The 16586-nt window shown below is 45.9% G+C and overlaps 1 protein-coding gene across 1 annotated transcript in view; it reads right to left on the bottom strand.

Annotated features, from left to right (window-relative positions):
* Positions 1 to 16586, bottom strand: part of LOC121283886 (solute carrier family 35 member F2-like) — a 90676-nt gene that overhangs the window by 29001 nt on the left and 45089 nt on the right. The window contains exons 2-3 of the mRNA XM_041198688.1: positions 5683 to 5875; positions 5429 to 5556 (exon numbers count right to left, since the gene is read on the bottom strand). Coding sequence (XP_041054622.1) covers positions 5429 to 5556; positions 5683 to 5875 — 321 coding nt within the window. The remainder of the gene's footprint in view (positions 1 to 5428; positions 5557 to 5682; positions 5876 to 16586) is intronic.

Below are 16586 nucleotides of genomic sequence, written 5' to 3'. Positions count from 1 at the left end.
AGAGACTGATTTATTCTCAGACTGTTGCCAGGGAAAGGGATAGAATCAGTAGTTAGGGATAGAAATTTGGAGTGGGGACCAAAACAATGACTTCAGTCTTCCAACATTTAATTGGAGAAGATTTTTGTTTACCCTGTACGGGATGTCAGATAAGCAGTGTGATAATTTAACATCAGTGGAAGAGTTGAAAGAGGCTGTGATGAAGAGTTGGGTGTTGTCAACATACCAGCTTCCATGTGAAAACTAATGCTGTGCTTTCAGATGTCCTCGAGGGGGCAGCAGGTAGATGAGAACTTGAAAGGCACCAGAAGTAACAGTACAGGAGCAGGAAGAGAAGCCATTGCAAGTGATACTCTGGTTATGATTAGATAGATAAGAGTGGAGCCAGGTGAGAGCATTCCCACCGAGTTGGATGACAATAGAAAGGTATTGAAGGAGGTTGGTGTGGTCAAACATATGAAAGGCTGCAGACAGATTGAGAAAATTGAGGGATAGTTTACCCTTGTCGCAACACATGATGTCATTTGTGTCTTTGATAAGAGCCGGTTGGATATGATTATGGGACGGAAACCAACCGGAGGATTCAAACATGGAGCTTCAGTCAAGCTGGATACGTTGGTGGTAACTACACATTTAAGGGCTTTGGACAGAAAAGTGAGGTTGGAAATGGGATGGTGCTTTGGAAGGCAAGGGCTGCTGGATCAAGACTTGTTTTTTGAGGAAAGGAGTGATGTTGGGAGATTTAAAGGAGAAAGGGACAACACTTGAAAAAAGAGAGCCATTAATAACATCAGCTAACATGAGGAACAGGAGATGGGTTTCAAGGACAAGATGAGCTCAGAGAAGGCATGAGGGAGACAAGAGAAAAACTAAAGAAAGATGTGTGTTCAGGGTTAGAGGAGTGGGGAAACTTATATGAAGCTTTGCTGAGTGAGCTAGTGGAAGGGAGGGATGCAGCAGAAGCTAAGTCCCAGGAGAAGAGGCGTGCACAAGAGGCAAGACACCAGGGACCTTGCCTTCGGGGGGCCCAGGCTCAACTCACAGCTTTTGCTTTTGCCTTACTGGCAGCACCACCCTGCCTCAAGTGGCTGCAGCAGCCTCAATGTACTCACACACAAGAGTGCATTGGGCATTCTGCTCTGGGACCAACACTCAAGATCCAACTGTCCTGGAGCGAGAGCCCGTGTCCATGCTGCCATTTGTTTTGACAGCCAGTGTGCATTCTGGGTGATGTAATCCACTCTTGACCACACTCTTACTCTTCAGTGCCGGTGCTGGCTCACTAATGGACTACAGGAGTCACCTTCACATCAAGATGGCAGAGTGGGGAGGCCAGGAGGAGTAGCAGTTGCAGCAACAGCGAAGCTCAGGTCAGCTGGAGTTAGACGGGGTGACGAGGAAGTGCATCTGGGCACTTTCACAGTTGTCCCAAACTCGTCCTCAATGATATTAACTTCCAAACCTTCAGGGCCCAAAGGGAGTGAGTATGAGAATGAACGGGAGAGGAAGTGAGTGTATGCGAGAGGGAGTGAGTGCGAGAGCTAGTGAAGTCATCACTCCTCAGCCAGAAGCCTGTTGAGTTCATGATATCAATAGAATTGCCCACATTAAGTTCACGGATAGCAAGGGCTTTGTTCATAAGTGAATGGATATTCTGGAGGGAGATGTTTTCAGGGGTGGTGAGAACAGAGTCCACAAGATCAGCAGTGGGAGGGATGGGTTGGACAGGAAGGACATTGGCAAGATTAGCCTCCAATGGGTGCATAAGGTGGGATGGTTGATGAGAGTGTGCGATGGGGCAATCAGTTTTGCTGCTCATAGAGAGCCAGTACCAAATGCCTCAATGAACCATTCAGAGGATGCTGAGGGAGACACAAAAGGAAGCTGTAAGTTTTTCTAAGAGGGAGCCCAACCTGGGAGGGTGGCAAGAGAGCAGGAAGGTTGAGGAGCACTGAAAGGTTGGGATGCGGAATCGGGTGGCAGAGTGCCTGAGAGAGAAGTGAAAGGAGGCATAATGATAGAAAAGAGGGACCTTGGAAGGTTAAAGAGAAAAGAAACATAAAGAAGGGAAAAAGTGGAAATAGAGTGATGGACTCAGGCCTGGAGCAACAGACAAAATGCACATGTAATGAACGCAGGGAAATCTCAAGTTCCAGAGACCTGGCTACATTAAAAGTTTGATACATAAAAAACCGACAGTAAATGAGAAATAGGAAATAGATAGTAGATAATAGGAAGGCAAAGGACAAAGAACAGCCTAAAGTAAAACTACTTAATTGGAGGACGTCCAATTTCCATGGGGTGAGAACAGATCTTGTCCAGGCAAAGCTGGAATGGAACAATAAGCTGTCTTTAAAGAAGAGATGGTTCAGGTATAGTAAAAATACATTTCCATGAGAGGGATAGGTAAGGCAACCAAAGCAAGTGCTCCCTGGATGACAAAATAATAAAATGAAGCAGGAAAAAGGATGCATATGGCAGAGGTCAGGTGAATAATACAAGTGAGAACTAGGTTGAAGATAGAAGGCTCAGAGGGAAAGTGAAAAATTAATAAGAAAAGTAAAAAAAAATATGAAACAAGAGTGGCAGACAACACAAAAGGGAATCTAAAAGTCCTCCAAAGGCATATAAATAGTAATAGGTTAGTAAGAGGTAGTTTGGGGCTGGCTAGGGGCCAAAAATGGAATATTCACATGGAGGCAGAGGACATCATGGGCTGAGGTATTATATGATAACTTGCATCTCCTTTTCCAAGAAAGAAGTTGCTGCTGAATTCATAGTGGAAGAGGAAGTAGCTGAGACACTGGATGAGCTAAAATTGGTAAGGAGGAGTATTTGGAAAAACTGGCTGTATCTAAAGTTGATTAGTCACCGGGGGCCAGATGGGATGCATCCAAGGATATTGAGGAAAGTAAGGGAAAAAATTGCGGAGGCACTCTCCATAATTTTCCAATCCTCCTTAGATACAGGTGTGGTGCCAGAGCACTGAAGGATTGAAAATGTTCAAAAGGATGCAAGGATAAACTACAAGCCAGTCAGTATAACTTTGTTGGTGGGAAAGCTTTTAGAAAGGATAATCCAAGACAAAATTAACAGTCACTTGGACAAGTATGGATTAATTGAAGTAAGTGCCAGCACAGATTTTTTAAAGGCAAATTGTGTTTAACTAGCTGGATAGAGTTTTCTGATGAGGTTACAGAGAGGGTTGATGAGGGTAATGTAGTTGACATGGGGCAGGATTTTTAAATTGGTGTCCGGGCGCAATCGCTGAGACCGGGAGCTGCCAGGGAACAGACCGCCCCCGGGATCGGCCCCTGACTGCGATTTTGCGCTGGCTGGCCAATTAACAGTGGGTGTGGGGGGTGGGCGCTGTATGAAAGCTCCCTGAAGGCAGAGAGCTGCTTCAAGGAGCTGAAGAATTTAAAAACGATAAATAAAGATTTTAAAATCCGGAAAAAAATGTCCACGCATCAGAATCGGTCACCTTAACAAATACATGATGAAAATTCTGTCCATTTTTATTTTTTTTAATTTAATAATGGAAACCTCATCCCATCCTTGGATGAGGTTTCATCAAAATGCAAAGCCTGTCAGGCAGATTCGCCCATCCACCAACCATAAGCTTGGATGGACCGCACAAAAATCAAGAAAATTACAACTTTAATGGGCTTAATTGCCTTCTTAATTGTGAGCGGGTGTGTTTCTGACTTTTGCGTGCATCTGTCAACCAAAATATCGCGTGAGCGCGGGATGACATTGGGACGCTCGCCCATGCCCTATTTTATGTTTGAGCGGATCAGCCGCATGCCAACCTAAAAATTCTGCCCATGATGTATATGGACTGCCAAAAGGCATTTGATAAAGTGCCATATAATAGGCTTGTCAGCAAAGTTGAAACTCATGGAATAAAAGGGACAGTGGCAGCATGGATATGAAGTTGACTGAGTGACAGGGAGTAGTTGTGAACAGTTGCTTTCCAGACTGGAGGAAGGTATACAATGGATCAGTGCTAGGACCACTGCTCTTCTTGATGTATGTTAATGATCTAGACTTGTGTATGGAGCATCTCTTCAAAATTTGCAAATGACGCAAAACTTGGTATTGCAAACTGTGAGAAAGTTATTGATGGATGTCAAGAGGATATAGGCTGATTAAATGGGCAGACAAGTGGAGGCAAATTAAATTTAATGCAGAAAAGTTTGAAAGGATACATTTTGGTAGCAAGAAAGAGGATAGACAATAAAAAAAACAGGTCCAATTTGAAAGAGGTCACAAGAACAGAGAAACCAGGATGGAGTTGGAGGGGTGTGGTGGTATATGTGCACAAATTGTTGCAAGTGGCAGGGCAGCTTGAGAAAGCAATTAAAAAGGCATACACAGCCTAAGTTTTATAAATAGAGGCACAGAGTACAAAAGCAAGTAAGTTATGATGAACCTTTTAAAACACTGGTTTGGCCTCAACTGGAGTATTGTGTCCAATCAATTCTGAGTCCATATTTTAGGAAGGATGTAAAGGCTTTAGAGAGGATGCAGATAAGCTTTATAAGAATGGTTTCAGGGACTTGGGTAGATTGGAAGAGTTGGGACTGTTCTCCTTAGACAAGAGAAATTTTAAAGGAGATTTAGGTGTTCAGAATCATGAGCGGTCTAGGCAGAGTAGATAGAAATTTTTCCCATTGGCGCGAGGATCAAGAAGCAGAGGACACGGTATAAGATGAATGACTGAAGAAACAACAGCTACATGAGGAAAAGCTTTCTTTTTATGCAGTGCGTGGTGAGTATCTGGAATGTATTGCCTGGGAGTGTCGTGGAGACAGATTCAATCATATCTGTCAAAAGGGAAACAGGTAAACTCCTAAGGAGAAAAACTTTGAAGAGTTTCAGGGAAAAGGCTGTGGAGTAGGACCAGCTAATTTGATCGTGCACAGAGCTGGTACAACAAGCTGAAGAGCCTCCTTCTGTGCTGTAACCATTCTATTTTTGTAATTATTGGTTTAATTTATAAATGCATCACATAATAGGGTACTGAATCACGCAGAGATAAGTCTCTCAGTATTATGTTTGCTGATCTCAACCAGGGAAGCAGTGATTAATATCCCCATTCATCAGCATTACCAAGGTAAAAAGGGGAAAATACGTCAGGATCCCCACCCCTGACTGTTGTCAAATAATCGTTGTGGGCACTGGGTAAGGACAGGATGAGTAAAGCCTACTACTGCCTAGAGTCACTCTAAAAAGGTTGTCTACTTGGGTAAGGTGCCAGATGGATGCTGTGATTCATGGAGCCATACCTGACCAGAACTCGGCTTTACGGCAGAAAAGAGGAAGTTGGGAGCATTAATTATTTACTAAACTCTTCCCACCTGTACATAGGGAAATACAGGATATGACAACTGTAGTAATCAGGTTCATAAGGTTGAACACATACCTGAACACTTGTTAATGTTGTATACTGGTAAGCTTTGACGATCAGGTAATTAGCTTCAACATCAATTAATCCCAGCAGAAGATACTTCCACCATTTTGTCTTCAGTATTTGCAGTAAATTGTCATTGCCTGATTAAAAGTAAAATTGAATTAGCACTTCAGCAGTTTTGGTTCTTCAATTATTTTAAAATTGTACTGCATATTCTCATGATTCTGAACATTTCAAACTGTTTCTTTGTCTTGCTCACTACATACCCTGCCTGAACATCAACATTCCTGTGTAAACCAGGAAAAGTAGAAGATAGTTGATAAAACCCTGAAGCATTGGGGTGTTCACAGCAAAGTAATCCGTCAAATATTGACTGCTGATTGCAGTTCCACATAATAGCATGGATAATCCTTGACCAAGAAGTAATATCCTCAGAAGACTCCTGAAATTAATCAAGAATTTTAGTTAGTGCACAAATATTGCCATCTTGCAACTAGCCTGAAAAGTAAGTATTGAAGAGAAACACCTAACAATGAAACCCAGCAAGTGTAAGCCACCAATTTGAAAGAAGAAATTAAATAAACTTAAAGGTCACAGTGCTTCCTCTGGTTGGAGTTTGAAAATGTCTCCAAATTGACTTCACTTGGCTTCTCTCAGGAAAGGTTCTTTCACTTTAAAAAAATAGCAGCAAATGTCTGGGCTTCTTTATTTTGTACTTTATATATAATTCAGTTGTGAATTGTTGGTGTTTTAACATCTGACAGATGATCTCATAACTTTGATGTAAATAGCAAGCTACTTAGTTAATTAGTGGGACTGGACAGTTCAAAGAATACACAAAGCAGAAAATGGAAGTGTGTGAAATGGAGGCCTACAAAGTGACAACCTTGCTTACAACAGTATCGGAAATGTGTAAGTTACATCAGGAAAAAGATTTGTAAATTGCAAATAAGAAAAGTAGTAGATAAGAGTCAAACCAGGAGAAACTGACTGAACTTAAATGAAAATATCAACCTATGAAGAAAGGTTACTGTGCTGTACAAAATGAAGACAAGACCCAGGGGAAGAACCAACTACCCATCCTCCACCCCCTGATTCTAGCCAAACCAAATCTGCCCCCTATCCTTGGCTGACACTTGGCAGTTTTGCTAATTGTGGTTTTGGCAAAAAGAACATGAAGGGACAATATAAAATAAAGGGTATGAGGAGTTGCAGGAGCAGAGAGATCCAGGTGTATATGTGCGTAAGTCATTGAAGGTGGCAGGACAGATTGAGAGGGTGGTTAATAAAGCACACAGTATCATAGTTCAGCGAGGCATCCGGCAGCAGGTGGCAATGGTGGGGACAGCACCAACCAAGGGAACTGGTCGACCCCTGTGGGACACTGAGCAGGGTCTTTCGTAAACTGAGAGGCAGGGCCAGATGCCGTGGGGCAAGGGAGAATTTGCATCCAGGACAAAGCCAGGACATTTTGTGAGTGGCAGTGTGGCAGGAGTCCAGGGCCGCTGGAAGCCCCTGAGGGTGGCTCAAGAGCCAGGGAGGAGAATTGGGACCTAGTCAGATTGACTGGCAGCATCCTTGAGTCTGAGAAGCTTCACAGTGGGAGAGGGAGACAGGACTGCAGCCAGGAGCTGAGCCACAGGACAAGCCAGAACACGTTTGGTGAGTGCTGCGCCAAGGTGCCAAGGGCCCGACTCGGACAGAGATCTGGAACATCAATGATGAATACCCTCTGTCAATGGTTGTTTCTTGGAGTTACAGTTTCACTTGACAGTTCATACAGTTTCAATGCCGGTGGAATAAAGGAGCCTTGATTTTTTTAAATTTAGTGCAGTCCATTTGCTTAAACCGCATGTTACGCTAGGTTTTATTAATAGGGTCATAGAGTACAAGAGCAAGGAAGTTATGTTGAACTTGTATAGGACAGTAGATCAGCCTCAGCTGGAATATTATGTCCAGTTCAGGGCACTACAATTAAGGAAAAATGTGAAGGCGTTGGAGAGAATGTTGAAAAGATTCGCAAGAATGATTCCAGGGATGAGGAACTTAAGTTATGAAGATAGATTGGAAAAATTGGGGCTGTTTTGCTTGGAGAAGAGAAGCCTGAGAGAAGCTTTGATAGAGGTATTCAAAATCATGAGGGGTCTGGACAGAATAGATAGGGAGTAATTGTTCCACTCATGAAAGGATCGGGAATGAGAAGGCACAGATTTAGAGTAATTGGCAAAAGAAGCAAAAGCGACATGAGGAAAAACTTTTTCACGCAGCAAATGGTTAAAGTCTGGTATGCAATGCCCTAAAGTATGGTCGAGACAGGTTCAATCGAGGTATTCAGAAGGGAATTAGACTGTTATCTGAAAAGGAATAATGTGCAAGGTTACGGCGAGAAGGTGGGAGACTGACACAAGGTGAATTGCTTATTCAGAGAGCTGGTGCAGACACAATAGGTTGAATGGCCTACTTCTGTGCTGTAACTGTTCTGTGGTTCTGTGCATGAATCTTTCATCAAGTATTTGTTTCTTGTCACAAATGTGTAATTATGATATTACCGATTTTAAGGACAACTGTTTTAAAGGCACATTTCTGTTTTCAAACATTTACATTGAATTTAAAAGCCTATTTCAAAATGTAAGCATGGACAAACAACGTAACACCTTTTTGCATTTATTCAAACCAAGTCAGACTCACATCTCTAGAACTGTCAATGAAAAGTCATTAAAACTGCAAAGACTCCTCCAGGGCTGTCCATTGAATCTTCTAAAATGTATGAAAAAAACCTTTACTTCTGAGAGAACAGGAGACAGGAAGGGACTTCAAACGACCACAACATAATTAACTTATTCGCCTGGCGAAGCAATGACTCCTTGAAAATTAATTTAGCAGCCATTTTAAGTTTTAAACTGTATAAAGTCTGGCTGAGGACAGCCACTTTGTGTGCAGAACTTCCAGGAAGAGCTCTGAGCGACATCATCAGAGGGCTTTCTCTCTGCCACTGGGAGTCAAAGAGGATCAACTGTTGTTCTGCTGAGAAGAATCTCGGCAATCTTCAAATGCCAAACTAGTGAGCAACAAGAAACCTTGTCTCTCTCTCTCCCAAAACTTGCTTGACCTGCTGAGTCCACCTGAAAAAGGCAAACACTGACTACTCCACTGCAGAAGTCATCACAGCTGCTAAACTGAATCTCAAATTTCAATCCCTCCACTTCAGAAAGAGGAATTCAAGCAAGGAGCCCACAACAATATCTCACAGAGACTGATTTCAAATCTCATCTTTAAGCATTTTTTTTTATCTTTACCTGAATTTTAACCTTTGTACTGTATTTTAGTTAATAACTTTATCACATTCACTTAAGTAACTTCCAGCAGTAGTTTCATAATAAATTAACTTTCACCTTGTTTAAGAATAAAGCTCAATTGCTGTGTTATATTCAAATTGAATCATTTGCAAATTAAAAGTAGGCTGCGGACACGCACAAGTTCTTAGCTAACAAACCACTTTAAGGAAATGCTTTACACATAGTCATGATATTCTATAATAAATCAGTCTATTTGCTTTTCCTGTTTTTTCCATTGAACTCAATGCTCTGCCCCTCCCACACTGAAGCCACTGACTTATACTGGTGTTGTGATGACTGTCACTTTAAGACCAGTTCAACTGAGTAGGGATCACGTGATTTGTTCAACCAAAGTGTGGCTAGCATGGGGGAATAGATTCTAGGGAGGGGTTTCCCAGGAAAGTTGGTTATATAACAGGCTGGCTGGATACAAGCAGCCAGGGAAGATCGTGTAAATAAAGTTTGTTTGTTTGGATAAGAAGCTTCCCAGATCGTGTTTCTACAGGTATTTAGTTCCAAAAGTTCTCATCGTCATCAGCGACCGGCTCAAATAGTCATTTCTTATATGTGAAATAATGGGTGGACTTTCTCGCCGGTGGGATTTTACGGTCCCACCGAAGTCAATGGACTTTTGAACAGCTCGCCGCATTTTACAGCTCCACCCCCACCACGATGGGACCATAAAATTCCACCCAACGAGCAAGTGCCAGAGCGCTATTTTACAGTGGGCAATATCATAGCTGAACCCAAGCCTGCCTTGGTCAATATCCATACTCCCCATCAGAAAAGACACTGGATAGTAATTATGGAGTGAATTTTATAGGCCTTTCGGAACAAGGGGTGGAGGTGGTGGTTGGGAGGGAGGGAGAACCAAAAAATCAGGAGGGGAAACACTCACCTGGAACCAAGACGTTGTGACATCAGTTCCACATTTTGCCAGCAGCGAAAAAGCTCTAAACTGGCATTGCCACTGTAATGTGGTAGGAAGTCAATGAAGCTCATTGACAAGGTACTTAGCAGTGATTTGCATGCAATTGACTGGGATTTTATTCAGAGTATGGGATTTTATGATCAGTGCACAGGGGTCATCTGCCTTCAGATTCCTGACCAGTTAAAGCTGCTGGCACCAAGGGTGAGGCATCAGTGCCACCTCTGGAAGTCAGCCATACGAGGTGGTTGCTTGATTCCTGTTGACCAAAATGGAAGAGAGGGGAGAAGTCATTGCCAGTCTGCAGTGGCTACCCTCTAAGGGTGGGAGCAAATTCTTCTGGTGGGCTGTCAGAGCCAATTCTGCTGGAGGGCTTTCAGCAAGGTCTCTTAGAGGGTCATTGCTGATGTTTCAAAGGGCAATAAAAAGGAGAGGATCACAGGGGAAGTTGACTCCCAGGCCAACACACAGAACAGGGGGAGAGACTAACTGACATGCAACTGATCCACCCAGTCTTTGTTGCCCCTGTGAGGAGGAGGAGCAACACAAAGGAAGAGAGGGACATGCAACAGCAGCAACAGCAGGAACAACAAGAGTGCCAGCCCCCAGCTGGGCAACCCACAGGAGGCACAGGTGACTGGCAGCAGGTGGCTGCACCAGGAATGGCCTATCCACACCTAGGGCTGGGAGTTTCCCTGAAATGCGCGAAGTCCATTAGCAGGCAGGAAAAACGATGTTCCACACACTGGCTTTTTGGTTGATTTTTACGGCGAATCATCCGGGAGAAAGCAGCCAGCTTCATTGGCACTACATCCACAAACATTCACTCCCTCCACCACCAACACACAGTAGCAGCTGTGTGTACCATCTACAAGATGCACTGCAGGAATTCACCAAGGCTCCTTAGACAGCACCTTCCAAATCCATGACCACTATCACCTAGAAGGACAAGGGCAGCAGTTGGATGGGAACACCACCACCTGGAAGTTCCCCTCCAAGTCACTCACCATCCTGACTTGGAAATACATCACTGCTCCTTCACTGTTGTGGGGTCAAAATCCTGGAACTCCCTTCCTAACAGCACTGTGGGTGTACCTACACCACATGGACTGCAGTGGTTCAAGCAGACAGCTCACCACCACTTTCTCAGGGGCAACTAGGGATGGGCAATAAATGATGACCTAGCCAGGGACACCCATATCCCTCAAATGAATTTTAAAAAAAGTCATCCGCATTGCAGCTGATTAATTATTCATCCACAGGTAACATGCTGTTCTGCTAGCAGGCAGCATTTGCCCACCCCACCATGACCTTACCACTCCCTACCTTCAAACGCCATATTTAAATGGCGCCTTTGCACAGTGTTCACACTCTCTGCAGCAACTCCAGCGTACACATGACTCCCAATGGCAGAAAGTGTGCTGCGCCCAAATGCAGTGGCGCCTCACTAGAGTGTTGTTGAATGCTGTCAGAGCCCCCTGCAATGTCCTCTACCCCTGCTCTGCCTGCAGGAGTTCCACCAAGGTGACCAATCTGGCTTTGGGGTTGGTCACAGTGGTGGTCAGTACAAACGTCCTGCAGAAAAGGTCAGCCACCCAGTGCAGGAACAGGATGAACAGTCTCATCTGTTCCACAGTGGTAAGTCAACCATCTCATCACTCTCAATACTCTCACACACTCACAAGCCCATCATACATTCACAAGGATCTCACTATCTTCCACTTCAAGAGACATCCCTACTCACTCTCTCACATCCTCATATCTCATCTGGCCTCATCTCCTCTGGAGCTTGCATCCGAATCCTGTCCAGGGCTTCACTCGCCACCCACACATGCCAGGTATCCTTAACATCTGCCCTCGCATGCGTCTTGCTCAAACTCTCTCCATTTGTCTTCATGCAGGAGAAACTGGCTCACAATAAGAAGGAGAGGTCCCATACCAGGGATGGAGTTCCCAAGATCAAGTTTCTCACGGACTTGAGAACAGAGCCATAGAGCTGGCCAGAGAGGACATAAACTGTGCATGTGCTGATGATGAGGTCAGTGGCACACACCCAGGTGAGGATCCTGCACTACAACATCCATCAGACAATCACACTGTGAGCAATTTCTCCTGTTTCAGAGTCACTGGCCACACTAACTGTCTCTCCTTTCTTTCACAGGCACTTCTGGAAAGCTCCTGAGGGCCAGGACCTCAAATCCAGCCCTGATAACACTTCGATTGAGGATTCTGAGGACAACACCTTAGAAGACTCATCATAGCGCTCAACCACACCCTCCACCAATGCAGAGAGATACACCTCTGTGGGACCTAGTTCTAGAGTAGCCTCGGGGTCACAATCTGGTGAGTACAGATCACCATCTACTCCACAGCAGGCAGAGGTAGGGACATCCGAGGTCGCCAGCACTCAGAGGACTATTGGAAGCCACGATTCTGCTGAGTCCAAGTCCGATGACGAGCCTCCAGACTCAGTCCTAAATCAGTTGCTGGAGTTGCAAAGACAAGCACGGAAACATCAGGAAGGGATGTTAGCTGTACTCCTCAGATTACAACTCACTATGGAGGAGTCCGTCCACCTTCAGTCTGAAGTGATAGCGCTGGCATGCCAACGCACCAAGGTCAACACTGGTAGGTTGGTGGCCGCCGTGGAGATCTTGGTCCAGGACATTGGTGGCATCCATCAGCGTCAATGGGTAGGACTGCAGGGCCCCTCAATCTCAATCCAGCTGCCCCTTCTCCTCAAGAAGTCAACCAGGGGCCTCAGCCACCCATAGGGAAGGGGACCAGCAGCTCGACACCCTGGGCCATGCACCCAGCTGACTCTTGGAGTGTCAAGCCCTATCCAAATCCCTTCTTCCTGTGGCCCCACCAGCTCCAGCTTCACAGGCCAAGGGGAGTGCACCTGGCTCACAGCAGGACACCCAAAGCAGGCCAAGACCCTCCAGGTCTCGGCCCTCCAGAGGATGCCTGCCAAGGTCATCACAGACAACAGGGCATAGCAGTCAGCAAGCCGCCTCCACCGCCGTTTTGGATGTCGGGGGAGCACCAAGACATAGCGCGGGGTAAAGAAAGTGAAGGAGATATAGTTCCACAACATTGGCACGGGTGTTAACCACATGTATATAATGTTCACAAATGTAAATACACTCACAATCATTTCATGTCTCCCCTTGCCTTTGCCTCCTTCTTCTGATGAGCTTTGTTACTGTCAATCACGTGTGATACCTTGGGCCCTGTACCCACTTATGGTAATTGTCTCTATCCTGGGCCTCTCTTCTGTGCAGTGTGCTACCACCTGACCTTTTTTATTCATTCATGGGATGTGGGTATCACAGGCTAGGCCAGCATTTACTGCCCACCCCTAATTTCGCTTGAACTGAGTTGCTTGCTAGGCAATTGCTGTGGGTGTGGAATCATATGTAGGCCAGACCAGGTGAGGAAAGCAGATTTCCTTCCCTAAAGGGCATTAGTGAACCAGAAGGAATTTTCTGACAATCAACAATGGTTTTTTTTTAATGGTCGTCATTAGGCTTTTAAGTCCAGGTTTTTGTTATTGAATTCAAGTTCCACCATCTGCCTTGGTGGGGTTCAAACCCAGGTTCCCAGAGCACTATCCAAAGTCTCTGGATTGCCAGTCCAGTGACAATAGCACTACACCACCACCTCCCGTGTCCCATTTCAACATAATGCTCTATATCAGTGATGCCTGTGCATTCATGTTAAATGTCCTTGTGAAACAAACCTCATTCCCATGCCTCATAGGGTCCCGTTATGTGCATTCTTGGCTCTGAATGATTGAGACAGGGGTGTGCTCCTATCTCGCTTGCATTCTTGACAGCTGAAGGTGTGGTGTTTAAGGAGAGGTGTGCTAACACATGGAAAAGGCTCATGCACCATCCAACTTCATCTGCCCGTCTCTCAGCAGGTTTATAATGATATGAGCCTATACTCAGAGTTTATGTGTGCTGCCCTCAGCGAAACAGGTTTCCAACATTCCCAGTGTCAACCTGCTGAGCTCAGCAGAAACCTTGCCACCTCAAGGTAATGAAGCAATGGCACATTTGTGTGCGGGCGCTAAGACATCCAACGTTAAGCGTTCCCCACCCTGTAGTGACTATGGTAGGGAGAAGGGTCTGGTCACAAAGTTGGTAGGCAGCAGTGTGCCCCCCATCACCTTGACACTCCAGGAGGTTACTGATGCTACTTCCAAATAGTGATTTTGGGAGGCCAAAATAGCCTTTAGGTATGCTCTGGAATCACACATCGTTGCTTCAGACAAGGTGGAGGAATGCACAGGGATAGGAGTGAGTGTGATGAAGCAAAACAGTGCTCCTCATTAGTAATGTCACATGTCCTTGAGGGCTTCATGCTCTCTGGTCTTGTTGGACTTTGCTAGGGCCAGGGCTGGCCATGAGGGTACACTGGTTGTGTGTAAGAGGAGGTATCTCAATATCAGACAGCCAAGTGTCTGACCTCATCATGCTCAGGACCTCCGCTTCGAAGTAGAGTTTGGAGAAATGCAGCTCAGGATCCCTAACCTTAACTGCTGGATGTCACTGTCATTTCGGGGAGTGTATCGCAGCCAGCTGATTCACTTTCTAAGTGCAGTCACGGCAGCGGTATTTCATCAGCTGCCTTGTCCTAAGTGTTACATTTCTGCGTCACCATTGATGTAATACATTGTGCATGGCTGCGTTGGTTCTGATAGATTTCCATGAGGAGCCTTGCCAGATTGTAGGCACTAGATCATGTGAGTGTTCCTGCATCCTGTAGGATGCTGTTGCGACTGGGATGCTGGATGGACATGTGAAGAGGCGCACTTTCTGATGTCTGATGCTGGAACGCATCCCAGGTCACACTTCACCTCAGCACGGACACATGCCCTTGAGGCTTGCTCAGCCTTCGAGTTATCAGGACCATGTGTGTTCTATGCAATGATGCACTCTTATCTGGGAGTTCAAAGGTGAAATTAGAGGAGTATCTATGCTGGTGGTCATGCTGGCTCATGATGGAGGAGAGTTGTCCAGGAGGATCCTCAATGCATCTCATCCTTCTCCTGGAATCTGCTGCTGTTGAGGGCCTCATGAGCACACCTGCCTCTTCTGGCCCATGCAATGGCCTCTTTGCCTGCATCCTCGGCTTCCAGGTCTTCATCACCATCATCCCCTTCGAGGTCCTCCTCATCAGAGGAGATGTGCAGCTCCTTCATCTCATCATCTGCCAAGTCCCCCCACCTTTGTAGCACCAGGTTGTGGGTTGTGTAGCACACAGTAAGCCATGATGATGCACGAGACCCTCTGGGGAAGGTACTGGAGTGCTCTGCCAGATCTGTCCAGGCATCGGAATCACATTTTCAGGATCCCTGTGGTGTGTTCCGCCAATGTCCGGGTTGCAGCGTGAGCCTCGTGGTACCTTCTGTCTGCAGGAGTCTGAGGCCACCGCACAGGCATCATCAGCCACATCCTTTGTGGGTAACCCATTGCCCTGAGTTGCCAACCCTGCATCCTGTGTGGTTCCTCAAAGATGTCAGGGATCTGAGACCTATTCAGGATGTACGAGTTGTGGCTGCTACCTGGGAATCTGGCCCACATCTGCATGATAAGTTTGTTATGGTCACACACAAGCTGCACATTGAGTGAATGGTAGCCTTTCCAGTTGACGTACAGAGCTGACTGCTGCCAGGGAGCTTTTATAGCCACATGAGTGCAGTCGATGGCACACTGCACTAGTGGGAAACCAGAAAGCTCTGCAAAGCCCAGTGGTCTTGCATCCTGGCTTGCTTAATCTCTGTCAAAATGCACAAAATTGTGGGCGTTTGCTAAATGGGTAACTGTTACCTCCTGGATATGTTTGTGGGTGGAAGTTTGGGAGGTGCTGCAGAGCCCTGGAAGGAGCCGCTGGCTTAGAAGTTGAGTGCGGTGGTTATTTGCACCTCCACTGGCAATGGATGCCCTCCAAGTCCCTGAGGCACCAAATCCTGCAGAATGTGGCAAACGTGAGTCACCAGATCCCTTGACATGCGGAGGCATCTGCAACACTGGTTCTCACTCATCTGCAGATAACGCATGCGGCATCTATACATCCTGGGTCTAGCGAGGTGCCTCTGAATTATGGCTCTCTGAGGATCATCCTCTCTGTCTGGAGGAGGACCTGCTGCCCCTTGGCCTTGAGGGTTCTGCTCCTCCCTTTGGTGAAGCAGGTGCCTTCTCATTCTTCTCTCCTACTTTTAAGCAATAATGGTAGCGATAGCACCAGGCTCCATCTTCCTGATGGTCTCCTCACTGCAGTTTCAATGAGAAACACACGAGTCAGAATTTGTTGCCAAAGGTCCACTTTCTGTCTGTGATTGTGGGCTCAAAGCCTTTTCGCGCATGCCAGAGAGTACTGACCCCTGAAATGATGCCCAATGCAGGGTGTGCATGAATATTCACAGCAAACCAACCCGCTGCCCAAGCCCACATGACCGACTGCCAACAGCTTCGGCCAGGTGACAGGATGTTCTGCTTTCAGCCCAGGCGCTGGGATCATCATTACCTGCACTTCAAGACTGCGCTGTTCAGGCCAAACATGAGAGTTAATGTTGTGTCCACATGAGATTAATTTAGGAGGTCTGGAGGCTTCTCTCTGAGTGGTCAATGGCCACATTTCCAAGGGGGTTCTCAAGCTTGTCCAGTTGCCCAATAGTTCTACAGTTCCATAAGTTTAAAGTCTGCAAACGAGGGGTTAAAACTAGGGAAGCAACCATTGCCACTTTGAGGGATCATTGCTGCATGAATGGGCATTGTTGCTTCACTTTACTGACTCCCTGCATGTCAATTAAATAGCTGTTAACCTGTCTCAGCTATGCCCTTTCGTGCCCCCAGTCATGTTTCTCAGTGCAACCTTCCCTGCTTGTTGCCCCCAGTGG

The sequence above is a fragment of the Carcharodon carcharias genome, chromosome 11 (genome assembly GCF_017639515.1).
Source record: "Carcharodon carcharias isolate sCarCar2 chromosome 11, sCarCar2.pri, whole genome shotgun sequence".
In the NCBI taxonomy this organism is placed as follows: Eukaryota; Metazoa; Chordata; class Chondrichthyes; order Lamniformes; family Lamnidae; genus Carcharodon; species Carcharodon carcharias.
The sequence above is the reverse complement of the archived record's forward strand: the minus strand, read 5'-3'. Positions and strand labels throughout refer to the sequence as shown.